At 36.1% G+C, this 24,956-nt stretch overlaps 1 protein-coding gene across 1 annotated transcript; it reads left to right on the top strand.

The window, feature by feature from the left end:
* Positions 1-1,766: 1,766 nt before the first annotated feature.
* FZD3 (frizzled class receptor 3) lies at positions 1,767-24,642 on the top strand. Its single transcript, XM_081315362.1, has 6 exons — positions 1,767-2,231; positions 9,652-9,848; positions 11,127-12,144; positions 16,230-16,378; positions 17,583-17,816; positions 20,184-24,642. The coding sequence occupies exons 1-6, from the start codon at positions 2,043-2,045 to the stop codon at positions 20,395-20,397; spliced, it is 2,001 nt and encodes a 666-aa protein (XP_081171488.1). The 5' UTR covers positions 1,767-2,042; the 3' UTR covers positions 20,398-24,642.
* Positions 24,643-24,956: the final 314 nt, after the last annotated feature.

Below are 24,956 nucleotides of genomic sequence, written 5' to 3'. Positions count from 1 at the left end.
TCAAGCAAAGCCCCATCCGCGGGAAGCAGGCAGCACACAAAACCACGCCCCCTCCGGTCCATGGAAAAATCTCGTAACCAGTCCCTGGTCCCCAAAAGATTGGAGACCTCTGACCTAGGGTAAGTGATCAGTTGTAAGTCAAGGACTAGCTGTTTTCTAGTTTCCTTGTCTCAAATTGCTCAAATCTATGCACATTTTCTTTATCCAGTTCCAAGTGCATTTTCCATTTAGCTTTTCCTTTCTTAATGACTTTATTGCTTCATATTTTAAGCCTCAATTCTTCCATTGTTACATTAGATATAGCATACATCAGCTGGTTCATTTGGGTCACAATTTAAATCACTTCATTAATATTTTAGTGTTTTAGCTAAACTTCTGTTTAATTTCAATTTTGCCAACCCTATTCTTTTGGCTTCTTTCATTTTGATTAGCTTGATTAGCTGATAATACAGTATTTGAGGTTCTTTAGCACTTTAGCATGTTTTTTCTCCTTTTTCTTCACTGAAATCAATAGTCTCTTTACTATATATTGTTTGTTGCTCACTCTGCAAATTGGTATTATTCATAGTTCTGAATAAATCTGAATTTGTTTTTAATTGCTTCCAGTTCAGTATTAATAAAGAATTTGGTCCATAAATTTCTGCTCATTAATCACTAAATGCAAATGTCTTTTTTTCCAAAGCTGGTACATTCACTTTTGAAATCTGCATTTCAGTGGTTCCGATTGGTAGAAATATTCTATAATTGACTAGTTTTCTTCCTTTGACCAAATTCTTCATTTTTTATTGCCTTCCAGTAGCCTGTCAGCTCCATACCTAGTTGCTTAGCAGGGGGAATAGCACATTTGTCAATGAATATCTAGTAGCCATAGCATCCAATGTGACTTTTGGTAATCTGGGCAACAGTTGATCCAGCATGAAGTTCAAATTATGAATTCTCACAGCATTGAATGGGGGGGGGGTTGGGTTTGAAACAGATTATATCTGATTGTTCAGCTGATATGGTTGCATTTGTTCAACATAGCCCTTGACATCACTAAAGCGTTCAAGCCCCTCCACCATGACGAAGTACTATTTCTTTGGAGGAGACTTTTATTTATGATTGGTCACATAGCCCAATGTTTAGGCTAGATCTGGTATTTTATCAAGTGCTTCCCAAGGACCCAGAATAGGCAAATATTTGATAGTGTAAGAGATATCATTGCACAATTGAAAGTAATGCATCTTTCATATATTTGGCATACATTTAATAAGTAATAAAGTATTTATTGCATTTCTGTTTCCTATTTATTTAGATGTACACAGGAACCCCTATTTATTTATTTGTATCCCACCATTATTTTTACAAATAACTAATGTGGCAAACATGTCGACCACATCCTATTTTCCCCCACAACAACAAACCTGTGAGGTGAGTTGAGCTAAGACAGAATGACAGACTTAAGGTCATCCATTTGGCTTTCATGGCTAAGGCAGAAGTTGAACTCACAGTCTCTTCTAGCCTGGTGCCTTAACCAGTTAGGCACCCATCTGGCTCTTATATCGATTATAAAAAAAAGTTTCTCCTCAGATTGTATAAATTTTTCGCTTTTACATCAATTATATCCCTATGATAACCCTATGAGGTAGATTGGGCTACAAAAGAATGATTGCTCCAGAGCCAACTCTGTGTGCTCCATGGTCAGAACCTGAGCCTATGTCTTTTTAATCTATGTCCAGTATTACTTTGAACTTTAATAATGTATTTATGTTCTTATCCTTAGATTATTGATAGAAGAAAAAAAGCTGTCAACGTGAAGTCTGATTGGGAATGTGGTTAGTCAATATATTATGATGATACAATACAACATGCATGGTGGTATGGAAGAAAAAAACAAGACGAAGTACCTTAGTGTTTTGGAAATAAAAATATTCCATTGCACAATGCTAAAATCTATTAGTGTGAAGAGTTATTCAGTCTCTGAAGAAACTTAAAATAAAAAGTTGAAATATCCACCAATGGCTGATAAATAATTTGGAGACCCTCATGACTGTTGCAGAAGAATGGCTGTAATTTGGATGATCCATTATCTTTGGCTTTTGGCAGTTCTAGCAAGATGCAGTGGTGGCCACAGCCTATTCTCATGTGAACCCATAATCTTGAGGATGTGCCAAGATCTTCCGTACAATACCACATTTATGCCTAACCTTTTGAATCATTATGATCAACAAACAGCAGCTCTAGCAATGGAAGTAAGTATTTACATTCAAAATATAAGTCAAGATCTTCACTACAGTTCAGAATTATTAACAGAGAACAACTTAAATGCATTTACTACTTTTGTGCTATTTGGGGGCATTTACAAAGCATGAAACCTTCATGAGGGGTCATCACATGTATGTTCTCTGGATCCAGAGAGTTTTATTAATATATAAAATCGCTTTTTATATTATGAGTGATGAGAATTTTTAAAAATGAAAATATATAACGTGGATAAATGTGGCTGTCATGGATTAGTGCCAATTTGTACTTATTTTTAGTAAACTCATGAGACAGTTTTTGATCTTGAGGAATTATAGAGTTAAACAAGTACACCCTATGCTTTGGTGGATCACATGCGATTAATGTTGTTGGTAATCTTTACAAAACATATTTATATTCTTGAAAGAATTTCCAACTGGAATGATGTTTTTTGAAAGGGAATATATTTTCATGGGGGCGGGTTTCTAATTGAGACTGCAAAGATTCTTCTGGAGATGTTAATTTATAAGATGATGAAAGTGCCGATAGGGAAGAATGTAGGGGAACCATTATACATGGTAAGAGACACAAAATAAAACATACTGAGAGACACCAAATGGAAAATGAAGAAGATATATCTAGTGCCTCATACCTTTTTTGTACTTCACTAATGAGATCTGCTCTCTTTCCAAGAAGGAAGGAGAAATGGAAGAATCTATTTCTTATTTTTTTCTAATATCTTTCTATAGCTGTTATAATGTAGACCAGACATGTCAAACACAAGGCCCAGGGGCCAGATCCGGCCCGCAAAGTGGTTTCATACAGCCCATGAAGCCATCCTGGAAACAGTGAGGGAATGGCCCCCACTGCCTTGGCCCTGGCCCAGAGGCCCTCCTTCTGCCAGAGACCCTCAGATCTGTCCCACTCCTGCCCAGGCCCCCATAGGCACCCTTGATGCGAACGATGGAGAGCTGGCCATGCCCACCCAGTAGGCCATACGCACTCTAGCCATGCCTACCCAGTAGGCCACGCCCAGCCAGGCCATATCCACCCGGCCCCCTGAGGGCAACTGCAATGCTGATGCGGCCCTCAGTGAAATTGAGTTTGACACCCCTGATGTAGACCAATTCCATAAACACTCTTTCTACCCAAAGTGAATGGTGCAATCTGTAAGAGGTAAGGCAAGAACTACCTGTTTCCAAACTAAAGAAAATGATTGTGTAACCATAACTCATTCACTTGCTAAAGCTATCAAATATTTGCCAATTATATATTAATTTATAAAGATGACTGGAAGAAGCCTAGATTTTAAATTTTGCAGCATAGACCTATTGTCAGAATCCATTTATATTTATTTTCCTAGGATGTGGATTGGGGTGGGTCCTGACACGTATAGAGCCTAGCCAATGTAATGTTCAAGGCTTTACTGTTAGCAATATTTCCAAGTACTGCCTGGGCATCTTCTGCAAAGTCTAGACAGGAGCTGAATTAAAAATTTAAACTCTGGAGCTTTGTGATTTACTTCTGGCTCTAGGCATGAATCTTGATATAATTTAACTTTAGTAAAATGATGTCTGCCCTCCAGTGCTATTTTCTTTTGCTCTTCCTCCTTTAAGTCCCATGTGTACTTTCAGAATCAATTCTAGAAGTTCAAAAAACCCTCTGAAGTAGAATGTAAGAACATTCAATTAACCTGAAATTATTTTCAGGTGGAAAAATACAATACTGGAATCTATTTAAAGACTCTTTGGTACTTCACCTGTAGAAGGCTGATGGCTTTACTTGGCTTGTTTGCTCTTATCTTTCCTTGATACAGGCCTATATTGCCTCATGTGTGGTACCTGGTACCATGAGAATTATTTCACTCAGTCAAAATGAGGACACTCAGATGTAGATTGTATAAAATTATAAATGGGATTTTTCTATAAAAATGCTTCCAAAATTCACAATATATAAACAGTAAAATTACACATTCTGAAAGAATATATTATCATCTACTCTTCTAAGATATGGGAGAAAATTTGACTTTGGAGTATAGAAACTTTGGGGGAAAATTGTGCCTGAAGAATATGTATTTTCCTCCTGTACTTCATCTCAACTTTGTAAAACAAAAATCTTACTCCATCTTAAAAATGAAATGTCATTATGAAATTTGGGATTTTACATGAGGTAAATACTAGGATTTGGTACAATAGTATTGTCATTTCATATCAACCAGTTAGTATTGACTGATGTTAAAATTGTAGCATCTACACTCTAAAGCCGTCAACAGCATATCAGCATCCCTTTAATTCTTTTGCATTTTTCCTCTGGGCTTGTATTTTCTGCAGGTTCAGAAAAAGCAGCCTCGCTAAGGAGGTACTGATAGATATCACATGTCCACATTTATTATGAAGCTGGTTTTTTTAAAAAATATTATCAAATGAATATTGAATCCAAAGCAATCCACATGATATATTATTCCAGTACAGATTGAAATTTGATTTGCTTGTTATATCTTGCAATTTAGACAGATTTTTTCCCAGAAGGTTCAGATTTATAACTTTTTTAATCAAACTCCTCAAGCTTTCACTGATAAACATTTACATCTATTGACAGGGGTACAGTTTATTTTCCATCTTGTGCATTTTTGTAGCTTTATGTCCCTTAAATTTTAATGATTGAGGCTGTAACTTTTTGAAAGCTAAGGTGCTTTGTGACTTCTTTATATAAAACATTAGGGTTGCATTTGTAGTCTGAGATATCCAGTTTGTATAAGCCAGGCATGTCAAACTGCCAGCCAATGGGCCAGATGCGTCATACTGAAATTGCATCCACCTCATTGCTTGCAATGGGGTAAAAGTCCCGATACGTCACACAATGTCACATGATATCACAAGTTTGACATGCCTGGTATAAGAGACTAGGAGTTGTCCATCTGCAATTAGTACTTTGAACTGTTAATTTACCCCCCTCCTCAAAAAGATACATCTAAGCCAGGGTGGGCAATTAATTTTCTCAAGGGGCCACATGAGAAACTGGGACTGTGTGGAGGGCCACTGCCACCACACTACCCCTCAGCCTACCACTGGCCCACCCCCCTGCCACTGCTGCCATGGGCCAGACAAGGATGGCCAGATGTGGCCCGTGGACCATAAAATACCTAGGCCTGATCTAAGCATATTGCTTTTATTAGGAATGTGTATTAATCAGTTATAGTACAGTTGCTTTGCTTCTATTGCTCCTTGGGGTTTTGTGGTATTTTTATTATTTCTGGAACAGTTGGTTCCTTCCTCAATCATTTCTCAAGTTTTTTCCTTGTCTTATGCTATTATCAACTTCCTGAAGTCAATGCCCTTGAGATATCTTGTTATTAAAACTTCCATCTCCCTCAGCAAGCTGAATGGAAGATGGTAAATAAAATGAAGATTTTATTTCAATAATATTTATTTTGAAGCAATTTTATGTTTAAATGTTGGCTTTGTTTTAGAATCAAGTTTAATGTCTTAGTATTTAGGATTAATTCAAAATGTTAAAAAAAGGAGTCCCTGTGGATTTTACTCTATTAGTTGTTGCTGACTCTAGGGGGCGGTGTTTCAAGGCCATTGAGCCAGTGCAGTCTGAAGACATTTTCATGGTCAAGTGGCCAGCATGAATGGTCATGGAGCACTGTTACCTTCCCACCGAAGTGGTACCTATTTATCTACTTACATTTGCATGCTTTTGAACTGCCAGCTTGGCAGGAGCTAGGCTGCCGGCTTTTCAGCCACCCAATTCAAAATGTAGGAGAACTGAATAAGAATATAACTATTTTATTTAGAATCATGAGAAATGTGCTCTGTAATTTTAAGTAACTCAATAGTAACTCCACAGACATCCCCCTCATATATGTTTTAAATGTTTGTTAAGCATTCAGAATACACTTGCTTAGTCCCAGACATGGGACAAATCTTATTTCCTGTTTCAGCCTAGCCCAAGGCCATCTACAGGCAGTAGCCACAGCAATGGCAACTCATATTTGCCTGTGGCCTAGGGGTTAAAACAACTGCTTAAGACGCAGTCGGCCCAGGTTCGAATCTCAGAAGGGTATGGCTGACTGATGAGAATAAATAAGTTTGAAATGATCATATCTGTCTCCCTTTATTCTTTGTTAGCAAGCCAAAAAATTTACATATATATATACATACACATATACAGTGTATATATATTCAGTTCAAGTTCACTGTGTAGCTAACAAATCGTTTTGTGATTCTCAGAAATCATGCTGCTGAATTTCAACATCAAACTATTAAGAAATGCAGATATAATTTTCTATTGCTTTTAAGCTTTACATATCCATCCAGAATTTCCCTAAACTCCAAAACTTTCCCTGTTACAATGGAAATATGAAAATGTGGGAGTTACAGTGGAGGACTTTTAAATTATCTGGAATCACAGTGAAAATCTGTGAATGAAAACAGTGATATGATAAAAGCCTCATCTATATTTTTCCTTAGTTATTAATCTCTTTAAAGCTCCAACATATGAGTTATTGGAATGGCAGAAAAAACGTTATATCAGGATTTAAGTGTTAAGTGTTGCCATGTATTTCAGGGAAAGATTTGCTATTTCGTAGCATGCAGACTTGTTCAATGAAGATGCAGGGTTTTCAAATTATTATTTCAGCATAACTCCCTGATAAAGTTGATTTGTGTATTTGCCATGATTGTATATTTCATGGTATCTTTGCCTCTGCTGTATATCTCTGTTTATATTAGCAAGACCTTTTTTCTTTGATTGTTCCTATGGTTACCAGCCTTTTGTGGTGTGACAAAGGTTAGTGTTCTGATTCTCATGAGCCAAATTATATCCTTTGACTCTACTCTTTTCACACTTCAGACTAATCTTGGCCTGTGGTAGGTTTAAAATTCTATGAATGCAATGTTCCCATGGTAATAGGTACGGAACACTGAAAGGAGGGGGCAGACTGTGAATAGAACATGCAAACCTTATTAATTTGAATGTAAACAAAGGAGGAAGATTCCTTGGAACTTTTAAGGATCAGTAATTGGTTAGTAGAAAAGAACTTTTTCCAGGTTATAAACTTGTTTATGTTTTCTATTTCTTGATTTGGATGAAATTAAATTGTTCACGTCAAAGGCAGTGATCAACAGCAAAACAAATGTTAAATTGTGTTTCTGTTTAGTTTCTTTTTTGCAGATAAGTTTCCAACTGAAATTCAGAATACATGCAGTTGAAAGGAGGGAGGAGAGAAATTTTACTTGCCTAGGCATGAGCAGTTGCCATGCATTCAAGAGAATTATCTATAAGAAAATTGAATTAATTTATTTTTTTTACATTATGTAATTGATTGTGAGCTAAAGAAATGTGGGACGTTGTGTTTTTGGGACTCTATATTTTGACACTTTCTCTCTTAGAGGAAGGGTAAAGGAAGTAATTTGCTACTGGAATTCAGAGTATGAATATTTCTTCAATGTTTAAAATAAATATAAGCATAGGCAAGAATCCCATTAAAATGGAATTCATTTTTATTAAAAGAGCAGAAGAGGTACATAAACTATCTTGACACTGATTATAATAGAGTATACTAATTAAAAATTAAAAGAAAAACTGTTTGAATAAAGCTTCCTTTGCCCTTTTATAGAAACAGCCTTTTGCTGCTAGCTGCCTTCATATACATGCTTTTCTTTGCATGATATATTTTTTTAATTTTTTAAAAATTTCAAGCTAAAAATGTATTATTAAAACATTCCTTCTCTTTTTCTCCCTTATCTTCTAGTATTTCATAGTGTTAATACTCTCCCCCATTAAACTTCAAGATTTTATCAGCCTGTACTGCTTCTGTAAGGATTCTGTACTGTAATAATTTCTGAAATTTTAGTTCATAATATATTGCTTTTGGCTTCAAATTAAAATCTGGCTATAGAGTTAATCCTTCTCCTAAATCCTGCATTTAAAATACCAAAGGGGTAAGAGACTGATAAAATGACTTTCTGCATATAGGTAGTTACTTATTCATAATTTGCATTACTCTAATAATATGCATTCACTGGGAATATTGGCTGTCATTGGGAGTGCTGACAGCTTGTCTTCCAGTGCTTCTTATGTCTAGACAGTGTATAATAGTATTGGAATATGAAATTGAGATACTGCCTCACATCTGATTTCCACCTTTCCTCCAAATAATTCTAAATACCATGCATGTTATTACAACCTCAAAAATTCTGAAAAAGACCGAACTAAGAGGGAATGATTTGTTCAAGCCCCACCAAGTGGGTTTTTTGGTAGTCATTTCAGTCAAGATTTTCCTAACTTCTAACTCATTATCAGTACATTATTTTCTTCAGCTATGTCTGCAGCTGTAATATTTGTTTTTCAAGCAATATTCAACTGAGTGTTATTGCCTTGATTTACTTTTACTTTTCCCCACCTCTTTTCTCCAAGTTCTCTACATAAAAATATGATATTTGGTTGAATATGCTATCTAAATATTTAATATTTGCCTGTTTTCTACAGAATTATTAATTTGAATGTAAATTCTGGTTTAATGCATTTATTATGTTGCCAACAAAGTGTAGAATCCTTTGTACTCACGTTAAAGTTATTTTCTACCTGGAGTAATCTGATATTTTAGGTGTCCAATATTTTAGGTGTAACATTTGATTAATTTTGACTGAATATACAACATTGAATAATTGGGAGTATAAATCCAATACTGCCAAAAATGTAAGAAGTTAACACCCCCCCCCCCCAAGAAAAGGAGGTTTGTGTCTGAGTGCTTAGCATTTTTTTTGTTTGGTTGATATGCTTTAGCAATGTATCATGAAAACCTATTATATAACTATAATAATAATAATAATAATAATAATAATAATAATAATAATAATAATAATAATAATAATATGTTGGAAGGGACCTTGGAGGTCATCTAGTCCAACCCCCTGCTCAGGCAGGAAACCCTATACCATTTCAGACAAATGGCTGTCCAGTCTTTTCTTAAAAACCTCCAGTGTTGTAGCATTCACCACTTTTGGAGGTAGGTTGTTCCACTGGTTAATTGTTCTAACTGATGCAGATAGCACAGTAAACTGATGCAGATCAACAGTAAAATATTGAAGGCATCATGGAATTGATTATTTTATAGGTCTTATTGTATAAATATTGTATAACTTATTGTATAACAAGTTGGGAGAGGGTATATCATGCTCTTGGCAGACAGGCAGCATTCAGCTTTAAATCACAAATTAGAGTTATATTAGTCAGAAATGGCACAATAAAAAGGAGTTAATGTTATTAAACTTTTTTAAAGAATTTTCCTGCTTTTTTGTCTGACATGTTATTTTACCTATTTTCCCAAAACTCTAAGGATTCTGAGAAATCACAGTACACAATATAGAATTTGGTTGTTGAAATATTGGCTCAGAGCTACTTACTTTTATTTCTTTTTTATAGCCATTTCATCCTATGGTAAACCTTGATTGTTCCCGAGACTTTCGACCATTCCTATGTGCTCTCTATGCTCCTGTTTGCATGGAATACGGTAGAGTCACACTCCCATGTCGCAGAATTTGTCAACGAGCATATAGTGAATGTTCAAAGCTCATGGAGATGTTTGGTGTGTCTTGGCCTGAAGACATGGAATGCAACAGGTGAGTGAATCCTCAAGATTTGTGTTTATTAAAATTATCACCGGCTATGTAATGTTTTTCCAAGATGTATTTTCAAACAATGTCGTATGTCTGTGATGAAACCAATCCTGAGCTCCCTGCTCTCATGACATATATTCAGATCTACATTTTTATGCTTGAAAAGTTTTACATTCATTTTTAATCAAGAATCATGGAGTTAGAAAAACGGCTTTACCATGTTTTACAGCCCATCCTAGACACAGTTTCTTTAGAGAACTTATCACGAGCTCCAGTGAATGCTTTCACAGGACACTGCTAGCATGCCTTTGTCAAAACTGAAAACAGCTTCTACGTAGGGGTACCACTTACATAGAAGCCTCTTCTGGCTTTATAAGTGAACAGAAGTCAAGTATAAACTTGAAACCAATTACATTGACCTTTAATTCAATGAAAAGAAACATGTAACTTCCACAGTACAAATCTCTGAAGGAAATCATGCCTACAGACTTTTGCAGTCCAGTTGTTAGACTCCAGAATTAAAGTCTGAAAAAATATGGGATAGAATATTTAGTAGAGTTGAAAGATAAATACTAAGACAAAACTGAAAAAGGATGTAACAAATTCTGAATGAAAAATTCAGGAGTAAAAGTATAGGAATACATCTGTGTTATTTATATGAGTAAACAGGAAAAATATATCTTGGTTATATATCATTGAATAAGCAGTGCAATATTAGTATTTCAGATATTTTATACATTATGCTGAATTTTAACAACAAAGGACTAAAGGACCTGATGATGCAAATTGTGTAAGACAAGGGATTCCACATTTGTTTTTGAAGCGTTTGTAGTCTAAAATTGATTGAAGACAGAGAAAACTGCACAATGGACATGGCAAACTCCAATGCCTTACTGGCCACAAAAATATACACAGAAAGCAATTATCTTTTTCTATTACTCATTTAAATGTTTTTAAGATGGTTGGTTGGTTGGTTGTTTTTCTTGGTTAACTACAAAAATCTCTTACAGGATAAATGCAGTTGACTAAATATTTTTAACGTGAAATCAGGTAAATCTTCAGCTATAAGCCTCTGAAAAGAAGTTGGTACTGATAGTTGGATATATGAAATTATTAAACTAAAAATTATATAAGAATTTTATTTCTAGCCATAGAATCCTATAATTTTATTTCTTCTTAGACTATTCCTTCAAATCAGTTCTTTTTTAAAGAACCAGAACAAGCAAAAATGCCTGCTTATATTTAAAAATTATAACTAGTGTTTTGGTTTTGCTGTTCTAGGTTCCCAGACTGTGATGAGCCTTACCCTCGTCCCATTGACCTCAATGTAGTTGGGGAACCAACAGAAAAAGCAATAGTGGAAGTGCAAAGAGACTATGGTTTTTGGTGCCCTCTAGAACTGAAAATAGACCCTGATCTGGGCTACACATTCCTGCGGGTACGGGACTGCTCGCCTCCTTGTCCAAATATGTACTTTAGACAAGAAGAACTTTCTTTCGCACGATACTTCATTGGTGTGATCTCCATTGTCTGCCTTTCTGCTACCTTGTTCACTTTCTTGACTTTCCTGATTGATGTTACAAGATTTCGCTATCCAGAAAGACCCATAATCTTCTATGCTGTTTGTTACATGATGGTGTCTCTAATTTTCTTCATTGGCTTTTTGCTAGAGGACCGGGTTGCCTGCAATGCCTCTGGCCCTGCCACTTACAAGGCTTCCACAGTGACACAGGGCTCTCACAATAAAGCATGCACAATGCTTTTCATGGTATTGTATTTCTTTACCATGGCTGGGAGCGTTTGGTGGGTGATTCTTACCATCACTTGGTTTTTGGCAGCTGTCCCAAAATGGGGTAGTGAAGCCATTGAGAAGAAAGCCCTCCTCTTCCATGCTAGCGCTTGGGGCATCCCTGGAACCCTTACCATCATTCTCCTAGCTATGAATAAAATAGAAGGTGATAACATCAGTGGCGTATGCTTTGTTGGCCTTTATGATGTAGATGCCTTGAGATACTTTGTTCTTGCTCCTCTCTGCCTGTATGTAGTGGTTGGAGTTTCTTTGCTACTTGCTGGCATCATTTCTTTAAATCGGGTTCGTATTGAAATTCCCTTAGAGAAGGAAAACCAGGACAAGTTGGTGAAATTTATGATTCGAATTGGCGTCTTCAGTGTATTGTATCTTGTGCCACTGTTGGTTGTCATTGGCTGCTATTTCTATGAACAAGCTTACCGAAGTGTGTGGGAGACAACATGGATTCAAGAAAGGTGCAAGGAATATCACATACCTTGCCCTTATCAGGTAAGTGAGCCTAACTCCTAAATCATTTCCTTATGTTCAATTCTTTGTGTCCCTCAAGGTGGATAGCATGTTGTTTATTCTATAACTTTGGTATCAGTCTCCTGCAATATATTTATCAAGTAAAAACATGTTAGCTGGCATAATTAGATTACTATAAATATAACTCAGAAGAAATCCAGTTTTGAAAAATGAAATTGAGAATGTGAACATGAATGCGAATTTTTAGAATATGTGATCTTCAGAGAAATTAGAATCATTTGGTATTTTTTTAAAAAAAATTAAATGCCCTGAAATAAAAAGTCCTTCAGTTAAGAAATGGGGATAATATTTTACATTAAAACAATTTAAATACACGAGGCACTAAGCACGTCCATATAGAATTGCACACAGTACTTTTCTGTGCATTTACAAAGTAAAGATCTAAGTACTTACCAAACATGAAAAATTATGAGAAGTACACACTGAACATGCCAAGTGACTGTTAGGTGGTTGAGGGAATTACACACCAGTATGAAATGGAGAGGATGGTTTACTGAACAGAAACAATCTTTATTATGGTATCTTGAATAGAGCCCATTCAGAAGGAATGAACTGCAATTGCTATTAAATGCCTTTTTTTAAGTTGATAAAATGCTGTTATGAGATGGTAAATAAGATTCTGGAACAATAGTGCTTTCTTTTGTGTGTATCTCACAAGGTCATATTTGAAAAAAGGTCATGTGCGATAGATTTAGCATTCCAGTCTCCAGCCATAAACAGCATATTTTACTTGCATGTTCTGTCAATTTTAGATTAATCTTGAGCATAAAACATGTCAACCTCCTCTTCTAGTTTGGTATTCCAATGTAATAAATTAAATATCAAGATGCTGTAATCTTTTGTGGCTGGAATTTGAGAAAAAATGTGTCAAAAATACTTTTGATAGTATCCAAAGAAATTATATTCAAGCAATAGTAGTCCATAATCTATCTGGTTGCTAGTAGTTGGAAACAATGGCACATTGTGTTTTTATTTATTTATTTAAATATTCCTCCTTTATTTTTATAAATAACTCAAGACGCAGCTCTTTCCTTTCTCCTCCTATTTTCCCAACAACAACAACCCTGTTGGGTTGAAAGAGAGTGGGTGGCTCAAAATCACCCAGCTGGCTTTCATGCTTAACATGGGACTAGAACTGTAGTCCAAAACCAAACAAACCACCCTGTGGCTTAGGATAGTGCTTAGAAACCCAGTATGTATCTTGGTTGAAATGTAGATTATATTGGCCTATTTTGTGTTTCCCATCCCTAGATCTGGGGTGGTCCTTGAGTATATTCCTTTTAACTATGCTGAATAGCACATAGGTCAGTGATGGCGAACCTTTTAGAGACTGAATGCCCAAACTGCAACCCAAAACCCACTTATGTATCATCGGGTGCTGGGTGGATGTGGCCCTTTGGGTGGGCGTGGCCCATTGGACGGGCATGGCTGTGGTGGTAACGGCAGACTGGTTGGGACTAAAAAGTCCAATCAATCAATTCTAACTTTGAGAAATCTTTTTTTCCCCGCGAGAAGTTGAAATTGATTAATTGATTGAACCTCTTTTTTTTGCACATGGCGGAGGAGGCCTAAAACGAAAAGGTTTTATAAAACCCAGCTGAAGGCCTAGGACTGGGCCGATGGCGTGCTTGCCTACAGAGAAGGCTCTGTGTGCCACCTGTGGCACCCGTGCCTTAGGTTCGCCATTATGGACATAGGTAAATGAGGATCCTATGGAATACTTGAATTTGAATGATTTTTTTAAATGTATATAACCTTTACAATCCCTATAGTCACAATGAAGAGACTATAGATAGCTTACAATAAAAAAAACAATAAAAATCATAATATTAAAAACCGCCATTAAAAGATATCAACAGTATTATTAATAAAATAATGGAGAGAACTGATTTTAAAAATAGCCATCAAATAGCCCAGATCTGTTGACACAGCCATGCTTGAAGAGATTTCTGGGTGTATATCAAGAATGGGGCCAGTAGGGTCGCGATGGGTCGCACACGACTTCTCATCTAACAACAACAACAACCATAGCAAGAAATGTCTCTTGGGCCCTGCCAGATGAAACTCTTCCACAGATGGGTTCCACAGCATATCTGTTCTGCGGACCAGATGAAATGGGCAGATATAATTGGGAGAAAGTGATCCCTCAAATAACTCAGCCCCATGCCATGAAAGGCTTTAAAGGTCAAAAACAGCACCTTGAATTGAACCCCAGAAGTAACCGGCAACCAATGCAGCTCAAAGAACAGAGATGTAACATGCTGTTCTAAGTGGCAGACATAACTGCCTGTGCTGCTGCATTCTGCAACAGTTGAACCTTCTCTATGCTATCCAAGGGCATCCCCGTGTAAAGAGATTCTAGTAGTCCACTTGGGGGATGATCAGGGAATGAGTGACTGTAAGCAGAGCCTACTGGTCCAGCAATGGGCACAATTGGCATACAACATGAAGCTTGCAAAGCCCTTCTCACCCCAAATTGCATTCCAGGTCTGTTTGGGACAGTGCTGTGAAGGAAGGATAGGTGTTGTGATGGACTACAGTGAAGTAGCAATTTCCCCAGAAGGCAGTAGCACATTTCAAGGAGAAGGACGAGACAAGAGGCCACATAACCATAGAGCTTGATAGACAGAGGAAGAGAATTAGGATAGCCACTCCCTAGAATCTGCCAGGATATGTCAATTGGGGTTAGAGTAGTGAAGGTTTAGGCTTACAAGATTCTGTCTATTGAGTATAAACAAAGCCTTGAACTTTGACTGGATTGTTCTATGTTCTTGGGCTGAGCCTGACAAGTGCAATCCTATAGAGTCCAAAGATGGCATAATCCTTGAGCTAGAGGGTCCAAATACTCAGCCAATCAGTCTTGCCAGGGTTCAGCTGAAATCTGTTGTTCCTCATCCCCCCAGCCCCCAGGCATTGGGATAGAACATCAACAGCATCTTTTAAGTCACCAGGGGCAGAAAGGTTATTGCATGCAAATGATACCTCACTTCATGGTGATGGATGATCTCATCCATGGCTTCATGTAAATTTTTGTTCTGCACTTTACTTTTTATATTAAGAATTAAGCTTCCTAGGCTAGCAGATTATTTTTCTCTTGGTATGGAGTATCTTAGTCTAAATAAGGCAGTAATACATTCTCTTTTTTTCTATATAGAGTTATTCTTCAGGGATAAATATTTAAATTATAGTTGTTCACTTTCTCTCACCATCTGGTCTGTTCTATTATGTCATTTAAATTATTGATAAGGGACTAAAGGAAGCAGCTGCAATTTGAAACTTGAGAAATCAAAAATCCAACAAATGACCCTAGCTTTTAATGGCTACACAGAATGTTTGTCTCTTACACACTGTACAGTACCAATTTTAGAAATAGAGATCAAACTATAGTACTGCATTTTTTAGATAAGTTCCTATCCCATTATGTCCAGAAGGGTCAACAGTCACTTCACTGACTAACCATTTCTTGATGCTCTTTTCTAATATCTTCAATACCACATTGTCTGGGAACCATAAGTGATTCAAGATAACATTGAAAAAGCCTCCAGATTTCTACATGTAGGCAGTCCATATAAATGAGAAACTTACAAATAAGGTATCCATGTAGATCTTTTTTGTAGAACCATGTGAACAACTCCCTTTTCCTTACTAATTTAATACTATTTTCAATCCAGCAATGATTGCTAAATTAATTGTACAAATTAAAAATGAAGGTATTGGGAACACTATTTCAAGAAAACAGCCCTTTTTCTTACATCTCATGCAGGAGTTCTAGAGATGAAATTGTATATAGTGCTATTGCCAAAAAATTTATTTATTTATTTATTTATATACACACGAACCTATTACCCAATCACAACAGGGACATTGAAATTGACTTATAGTCATTTATCTATATTGGATAAAAGACTTTCTGATAAGCAGTTTTGGATAATAAAGGAAAAAAATTGGGTACACTGGACTATAGTATTTATTTTTAAATGAATTAATACCTGAAATTGTATCAATGCAGAATTTGTCTACTTGTTATATTTGCCTCTTTTTTACAGGTTACCCAGATGAGTCGACCGGACTTGATCCTCTTCCTTATGAAATATCTGATGGCTCTCGTGGTAGGAATCCCATCAGTCTTTTGGGTTGGAAGTAAAAAGACTTGCTTTGAATGGGCCAGCTTTTTTCATGGGCGCAGGAAAAAAGAGTGAGTTGAGGTCCATATATTGGAAGGTGGGGAAGGTTGAAATATAGGAGAAGCCAAATCTGCCTTTTCTAGTTGATATGTTAGCCAAAATCCATAAATGTCATACCTGCTTACTCCTATTACCTGTGCTTTCAGAATCAAAAATTAATCCAGAAACACCTAAAAAATTTGATTTTAGAAGGTTTGCAACTCTTATTAGTTGAATCCTTCTGGCCAGGAAACCCATTTTCCATTGGTTTCAATTCCTGAATTTTTAGCTTGTTTCCCTTCCTAAATTCCAAAATCTGTTTGGATTTATGGGTAAAAAAACAGTTCATGTTGCCATATACTGATGATATTGTATTCCAAAACTGAAGGTGACTTTTCTTGGCAATGTTATGTATTATAAATGTTAATAGCATGGGCAATAAAACCATGGTGGCTTAGTACTGCAGTACTGAATACAGTATTGCAGGCTAACTATGCCCAAAATCTGGAGTCAGTCCTAATGGCCTTGAGATTAACTCAGCCTCCCATCCTCCCGAGGTTGGTAAAATGAGAACCCAGATTGTTGGGGGCAATATGCTGACTCTGTAAACCACTTACAGCATGGGTGTCAAACTCGCCACGTCACATGATGTGTCGCAACGTATCACAACTCTTTTTGCATTGCCGGCAATGTGAGCGTGGCTTTGGTATGATGAAACCGGCCCGTGGGCCGGCAGTTTGACACCCCTGCTGTAAAGCACTGGGGTGGTATATAAGTCTAAGTGCTATTAAGTGCTAACAAAACTGAATTTAGTGAGACCTCCGTAGACCAAATAATATGTTACAAAGCAAACTTGTGCTGCATTACTTGCCAGGCACAATTAAAGGGCCTATAATACCACGCCTCTCCAAAGCTTATTATATTGGGTAGATGGCAGCTAGTCTACAGCAGCCAGGTTGAATGATCAAATTGTGCCCAAGGACATAATAGCTTATATCTGTTTGGTGGCTGCAGTGTTCTGGGAATGATACAATCCAACTGCTATAATTGTAGTGGTAATTTTTAACCATTTTCAACCTGTCTGTCATGCATTGCCTTAATTTTGAATGCTAGAGATATAACAGAAGTATGCACTTCTGAATTCATGCAGTATAGTCAGAGCTTTTTGTTGCTGCTGCTTCCATTTGTCTTTGAGTGTTAAACCGATTGAGTGTTAAACCGATTGATATTTACCAGGGTTGTTAATGAGAGCCGGCAAGTACTTCAGGAACCCGACTTTGCTCAGTCTCTCTTGAGAGATCCAAATACACCCATAATTCGCAAATCCAAAGGGACTTCCACCCAAGGGACTTCTACTCATGCCTCGTCTACACAATTGGCTATGATGGATGACCAGCGAAGCAAAGCAGGCAGTGTGCATAGCAAAGTCAGTAGTTACCATGGCAGCTTGCATAGGTCACGAGATGGCAGGTGAGGAAATTAAAATATCCTGTAAATACATAAGTAGAGTATTAAAACCAAGGCAGTATGAATTCAAGTGAAATGACTTGAGTCAATGTTCCTAATGATAACAGTTGTAGGCAATTATTCTTCCTTCTACTTACTAAAATTTAGCAGGTTTTCTAGGGTTTAAGCTATCTTTCCCTAACCTGGTATATTCCTAATGTAATTTAAGTTCATTGTATATGTCTGAAACATATCTAAAGCTTCTGTTACAAGATCTCCACTTGGATAGAAATTCAGTGCAAATTAGGAAATCAAAAGCTCTAATTCTTAGCAATTCCATTCTGTAATATATTCAGCGATATATAACTAATTAATGAGGGCAATCGTGTCTAGAGCATTTTATAAAGATTTCAAAATACAAGTTTTATATGTATCCTACCCGGTTGGTTATTAAATATGAACTAATTCCAGATTTAATCATACAACAGTAGAATGCTTTCCAGCATAATTTATGCAGACAATTCTGGAATTGCAGATTGAAATCTACACTTCTGGGGGGCAACCAGATAGAGAAAAGGTGGAATGGACTAAACTATTAGAAATGGCTGTCAGTAATGCATTTTGAAAAACCCATTTCTCAGTCTAACCATATTGTGAACATCACCCTGTTTCTAACCTCTTTCTTTGGTGGCTCAGCTGCAAAGGGCCTATAGGAAGTGGATATTTAGATCCTTTTCAGTTAGGCTCAGACCCAGACAAATAACAGAGAGCATTGGTTACTCTGGTAAATAACCTGTGTTGGAACTTTAAAGGAGGCTCTCTTAGTTCTATTAGACTGATCATGGTATCTTACTGGACTGTCCATAAGGATTGGGGATTGAAGATTCATTTGTATCACGATAGGCAGTTTTAGTAGTATTGCTGGGGGAAGAGCTGTTGACCTGATAATGTGCTATAGCATGGGTTACTAGATGGCCCTTCTCTCCCTACTCTTCTTTTTAACATCTATAAGAAGTTGCTGTAGGAGGTCACCTGTTAGTTTCTCAATACACGGATGATTCTCAACTTTATATTGTACCCCAGAATGAATTGAAGAAGTAGTAATAATTTTAACCCTGTCTTTGGAAAGATAGAAACAAAGATAAAGTTGCTATTTGTCAAGAAATGTTTGCATGATGGTTCCATCTCCAAATATGGATGGCGTAGCCCTTCTAAAGGAGCTGGTTCTCAGAGGTGGAATGCATGACCAGAAAGATAACTCACTCAGCTGAAATTGGTGCACCAAGCTCTGTGTTATTTAGATCAAGCTGTTCTGACAACAGAGTGATGTGCTAGTCATCACAGAATTAGATTATTATAACATACTCTATATGAGACAGTCTTTGAAAATGATTCAAAAGCTTTAATTGGTACAAAATGCAGTGACCAGGCTGCTAGCAAGTACCATTAGTACTACCTTGGTTTTATATCAGTTCTTGGATTACTGTAGTAGCTGCCAATATGTTTCTGGTCTAATTCAAAGTTACTTGGCTCCAAAGTATCTTAGGAACTATTTCCTCCAAGTAACATTTTCCTTGTTCATGCATACATGCAGGGGAAAGATGTCAGTTATGTTCCCATGAGAATCTAGACACTCATTTTCTGCTATTACCCTCATGCTTTGGAATATTTTGCTCATGAGGTTTGCCTAACATCCATTCTCCCAATTTTCTGAAAGAGACAAGAGTTCTTTGAGCAGGCATTCAGATTTATTTGAATAATCAATATACATGGGAGTATTGTTATTTTCATTTTTGCTTGTATTTGTATTACTCATGCTGTTTTATCTTATGTAATCAACCAGGAGTCATGATTGAGCTGGGCAATATTAAAGTATTTGAATGAATAAATAACAGGAAAGAATAACTGGAATGGTTTTAAAAGAAAAAGAAATCAGGGGAAATATGGTTATCAGTGATCATCAGTTCTCATGGCTAAGATTAGATTAAGGTCAGCATTCTTTTGTTACAAAACAGGAAAAAACTCTGCCCTTATATTTTTATTATGGGTTTATATGACACATCTGATAGATTATTGTAAAATACAGAGTTATGACCTAGGTACGTATTTGGTCCCATCCAGCAAGTTTCTTATAGTCAGATTATCCATGGTTAACTTGTGCCTCTGTGAATATAAAATAAGTATGCTTAAAAGTGGAACCAATATTACATACAAGTCATAAACTGTGTTAAATTATTTTTACAGAAAACTGTCCTACAAATGAAAATGTTTGGATTAAACTGCAGTACATTTGAGTTTTGCTTATCTAATTTATATATTTGGGAGATAATTGGAATATTTTCAATGCATATGTGTCTGTATTACTAAAACAGATAAATCTTTATGAATTAGATATACCCCCTGCAGCTACCGTGGAATTGAAGATCGACTACCTCATGGCAGTATGTCCCGATTGACTGACCACTCCAGGCATAGCAGTTCCCATCGGCTCAATGATCAGTCACGTCACAGTAGCACCAGAGACCTCAGTGGAAATCCAGTAACTCACATAACTCATGGCACCAGTATGAACCGAGTTATTGAAGAGGATGGGACCAGTGCTTGATCTGCACTTCTTTTCCCATCTCACACCTATTTTTAAATGAACAGCATTCATTTCTTATCAGAATAATATATCAGCTTTTATTCCTCTTATCAGCCAGAATGGCACCCAGTTTGGTCAATACCTTCCAAGATTTCTTAGGAAGATTGCCTCTAAGCAAGTCTGTTGTTGATCAAGTCTACAAGTTAACCATGGATGCATTTAGGATTGGCTACTATATTAATTTATTTGTTGATGTTTCCCCCTATCTCTTCTAAAAATCCATATGCATCTATAGGTGTTGTACTATGGAGACACTATGAAAAGTTCCCCAAATTAGAAAACTGGGTTTGCTTTTTTGTGGAGGGAGAGGGAGATACGTTTTGCTTTTTTCCCCATTCTAATTAAAAATAAACTAGTTGTTCTCCCACAGCACAGAATGTAGGCTGCATATTACAAACTGTATAGAGGGCATCAGAGATTATTAGTGAATGCACTAGAAATACAACAAAAGGAAAAAATAGCAAAAGTCTTAAATAATGTTGTCTCTTAAGTTAATTCTGGTCTTGAGGAGGGTGGGAACTTATCAACATTTGGTGTGAAGTTTCTTGTTTGTGTTTTGATAGAAAATATTACAATTTACTACTAGTTTTCAAAGAGAAAAGCAAAGTGTAGTTGGTTCTTAATTATCAAACTGAATTCAACACCTTCAAAATTCTTATTGAATAGGAGAAAAATTGATTTCTTAATATAACTACTTTATGTAGCCTTTAGGACTATTAAGAAAATTCCCCCATGCTTCAATTCTTTCAGCATCAGTGCCTTGAACAGTTCTTCCTATATCCTAGGATATTTTGGGACGAAAGAGTTAATGGCCTCTATCAAAAAATCTGAGATATTTTTTGAGAAATGAAAGGCAAGAAGATCCATAAAATAATATGTACTTTGAATAATCTGTTATCCTGTTTATGAAGAACATTTGCTGAGCCCTGCAGATAGCTATTGAGGAGAAAATGTTAAATTTGATCATTTTCAGTTCCAAACTCAAGATATTCATATGGAAACCAGAAGAACAAATGCAGCCAAACCCTTCAGTGTACATATTGTAAGAAGCTTTTTGAATTCGATTGCCCAATTGTGAAGCACTAGTTTTCAGCTTATTATTTCAAAGTTCTTCAGTATTTAGGGACCAATTCAAGATTAACTGCAGTGAGACTGTAATTCCAGAACAGGGATTTTTCTCATTTGAAGATGCAACTCAAAATATATTGTACAAAACAGTAAGACCAGTTAAATAGAATGGGCTTTACCTCATAAGTTAAAGTTCAAAGGATCAGTTCTTAAGTGCAGTGTAATAAACAGCTATAGTTTTGTATTCATTCGTACTTATGAATGATATGCACATGAGCAATTTAAATATGCAAACCTACAGTTCTTAATTGAAACATCCATGCTTGTCTTGGACAGTGAACTTGATTTTTCTAAGGCAGCTATTGGCATGAGTTAAGGAAGCACTTCTGTGTGTTTAAATCTACCTCATTTATTGCTCTAATACTATTGCTGGAAAATATTTATTCTGCTTCTTTTTCTTAATATGCACCCTCCCTTATATCAACTTTTATATATAATGGAGAACAAATATGCTAGGTATCTAAATTTAATGACAAAGCATTTCATTCTTGGTTCCTCAAGAAAAGTAACTGGTGCTAAAATACTTTGTAGCTACAAGAATTAGGCTTAGTATTATTTAAAATTCTAATTTAAAAATTGTGAAGTGCCAGATCAGCTGCTTTGTAACTTGATTAGGTACTTTAAATCAATTGGGATCAAGCTAACATATTAATTGTGAGAATATAATTATGAGGAAGCCTGAACAGCAACCATACCATGGTAAGCAGGGATTTTTTTTCTGCTCTTGTTCTGGCAAAATTTGCAGTAATTTCAAGAGAAACATTACTGTCAAGGGAGTTTTCCATAAAATGTAAATATAATGTAGGTATCACTTGTTATTTGTGGTGGATCTATTCTAGTCTAACAGCCACTGATAACAGAATTGTGCCTAACAAGACATTGAAGAAGTATACTTTATCCATGAGCAAAGCCCACCATTATATTGTGCCCACTTAAATACCTCCCTCCATTAAAAATACTCTGGAAATCTTCCAAATGGAATAATGTATCAAAATTAAAGCTATCCAATCCTTTTGCAGATAAAATCTGACCTGTATTTATCAACCATAGATAATGGATTGCAGATAACAAGGGCCACCTGTACCAACTTCAGAGAAGTGGGGCTGTTAGATCAGAACTGGAGAAAGACAAGTTAAAACTTAATTCAAAATAGGCAAAAATAAAAACCTTGTAGGAGAAAATATTTGTAGAATTTTAGGAAATTTTAAAAGTTCTAGTAAAATATTTTTCTAACATCTTTAAATGTATGGATTCCCATAAATTTAACTCCCTCAAAAAAAAATTTCTCCTAGAAAATAGCAACATAGTTTGCTTCTACATTCTAGTCAAAGCTCACACATCAGCTGCCTTTTTCTATTAATGTAACTTAGAATGGAGCCAAGAGAGTCCTCATAACTATATAACAAAGATGCTTGCAAAAAAGAAGCAGATAAAAGACTGCCACTTTCTTTTTTCAATTAATTGCCTGTTAAGATACCTACCTTTTAAAACCTGAAAATTATAAGCCAATCAGTGCGGCTTCTTAAAAGTCTGTATTGGGGTATCTGTACTCAACTGTTGAAATTGGGGCAAGTGCATGTAAACTAATTTCTGCCTTCACTGCTCAATGAGGCAGGCAGTTTTCAAAATCACTCTGCGTCATACTGCCTACCTCCTCAGGCAGCTTGCCTTGACCCTCCTAGCCCACAAAAACTATTTTCCTTCAGTTAATCATATTTACGTAATACTGGATAAAACATTTATATGGTGTTTTTATAAAATACTATACTCTTGAGAGTGCAGAAAATCATATATTGTGATCATGCAGTCAATCTGTACAACTTCTCGAAACTAGAATGTGTTTTCCATTGGGACCGATGTGGCCAAAATAGAAAATTCTGTGCTTAATACAGTCTATGGTTATATCAACCAGTACAAACTAATTTGCAATCTCAAGTACTTTTTTAAGAACATTAATAAAATACATGTAAATCATAGTGGCTCTAGAAATTCCAAGGCATCCCTGACACTTTGGGTTTCATCTTGCATACTTGAAACTGCTAGACCCAAGGCAACCGTTCCCGCCCCCCCCCCTGCCCCCCAGGAGCTACAGAAATATTTAGACCAGTTCTTCAATTTACTTTCTCTTGTACAACAAATAGTGTCCTGTGTTATAGCAATGCTGTCACCATAAACCAAACAATTTGAGGGTTTATTGTTAGCAGGGGGCATTTTTTTATTTTATTTTTGGTAATTGCAATAGAGTTAATCTTTGGTTTTACAAAGAATTTATTTTTCCCTTTTGCAAAATGACACCAAGCAAAAAATTAGCATTAGCTTGTTACTTGGATTTTTTTTTAACTGACTGGGACAAACATCTTTGGAATGGTGTTATGTAAAATCTGTGTTTAATTTTGAATACAATTTATGCACATCACTCTTGTAGCTCTTATATAAAGAAAACTGGCTTAAAATGCCATATAAACTAGTTTTAGTAGAATGGTATCTGGGATCCCATTTGTTCCTCTTGCTGAGAAGCATCATTTGCCCATTCCCCCATTTTGATCTGATTATGTCACTGTTGCAGGTAATGTGGCAACTATAAAAATATAGAATATTGAACAATTTAGTAATTAAGCCAGTTTCTGTCAGATCTGGCATAGTTAGGCAGAGAAGATAAGTCTTTGTTCTAGAAAAAAATAGTTCAGCCTTAGCACAAATCACCTGTATTTAATGTTGTAATTTGTATAAAATGACTTGATGAATATAGGCTACTTTTTGCCAGTGCAGAAAAACCAAAATGAAGTAGCTGATAAAAGAAAATATTGCTTAATTCCTCTGTTATCAAACAGGAGAGTTTTTTTCTTATACAACTTCTTTTACGGTAGGAAAATTCTTCCAAAATTGTAGTACTTCTAATCAATGCTGTTATTCCAGTTATTGCAGGAGGGGGGGTTGTTAATGTTTCTGGGGGGAAAAATCAGGTCTAAAATTGTGATTTCAGTATAAGAGATAGATTTGAATACACCAGCATGGTACCTGATCTCCAATGCTAACAGTTCAACTTGCACTAAACTCTTTGTAGATTTGACTCGTACAATAAGCTAGTGTCCTACTCAGTTTTGTGTTGTTCTTAGCACCTTAACTGTGCATGTACAAATGGTTACCATAGCATTGATTAAGCATTTTGTTTTTGTTTTTTAAAGACTATTTAGAATTTTTAATAAAATGACTAAAATGAAAGCCTTTGAAGTGTTTGTTGCTCCTTTAAACCTCTAGGGAGAAAAGTAAACTACAAAAGTATACATAGTGTGCAGGCTTTTAGGTTGAGTGCAGAATTCTGCCATATCCTAGGAGGCACACCAAGACTTGCTTTATTTCCTGGCAGATTCAGTTCCAAAACTGAAAATACA

Source organism: Vipera berus (genome assembly GCF_964194415.1).
Source record: "Vipera berus genome assembly, chromosome: 1".
NCBI classification, from domain to species: Eukaryota; Metazoa; Chordata; class Lepidosauria; order Squamata; family Viperidae; genus Vipera; species Vipera berus.
Note: the sequence above shows the minus strand (reverse complement) of the source record. Positions and strands in the feature narration are given on the sequence as shown.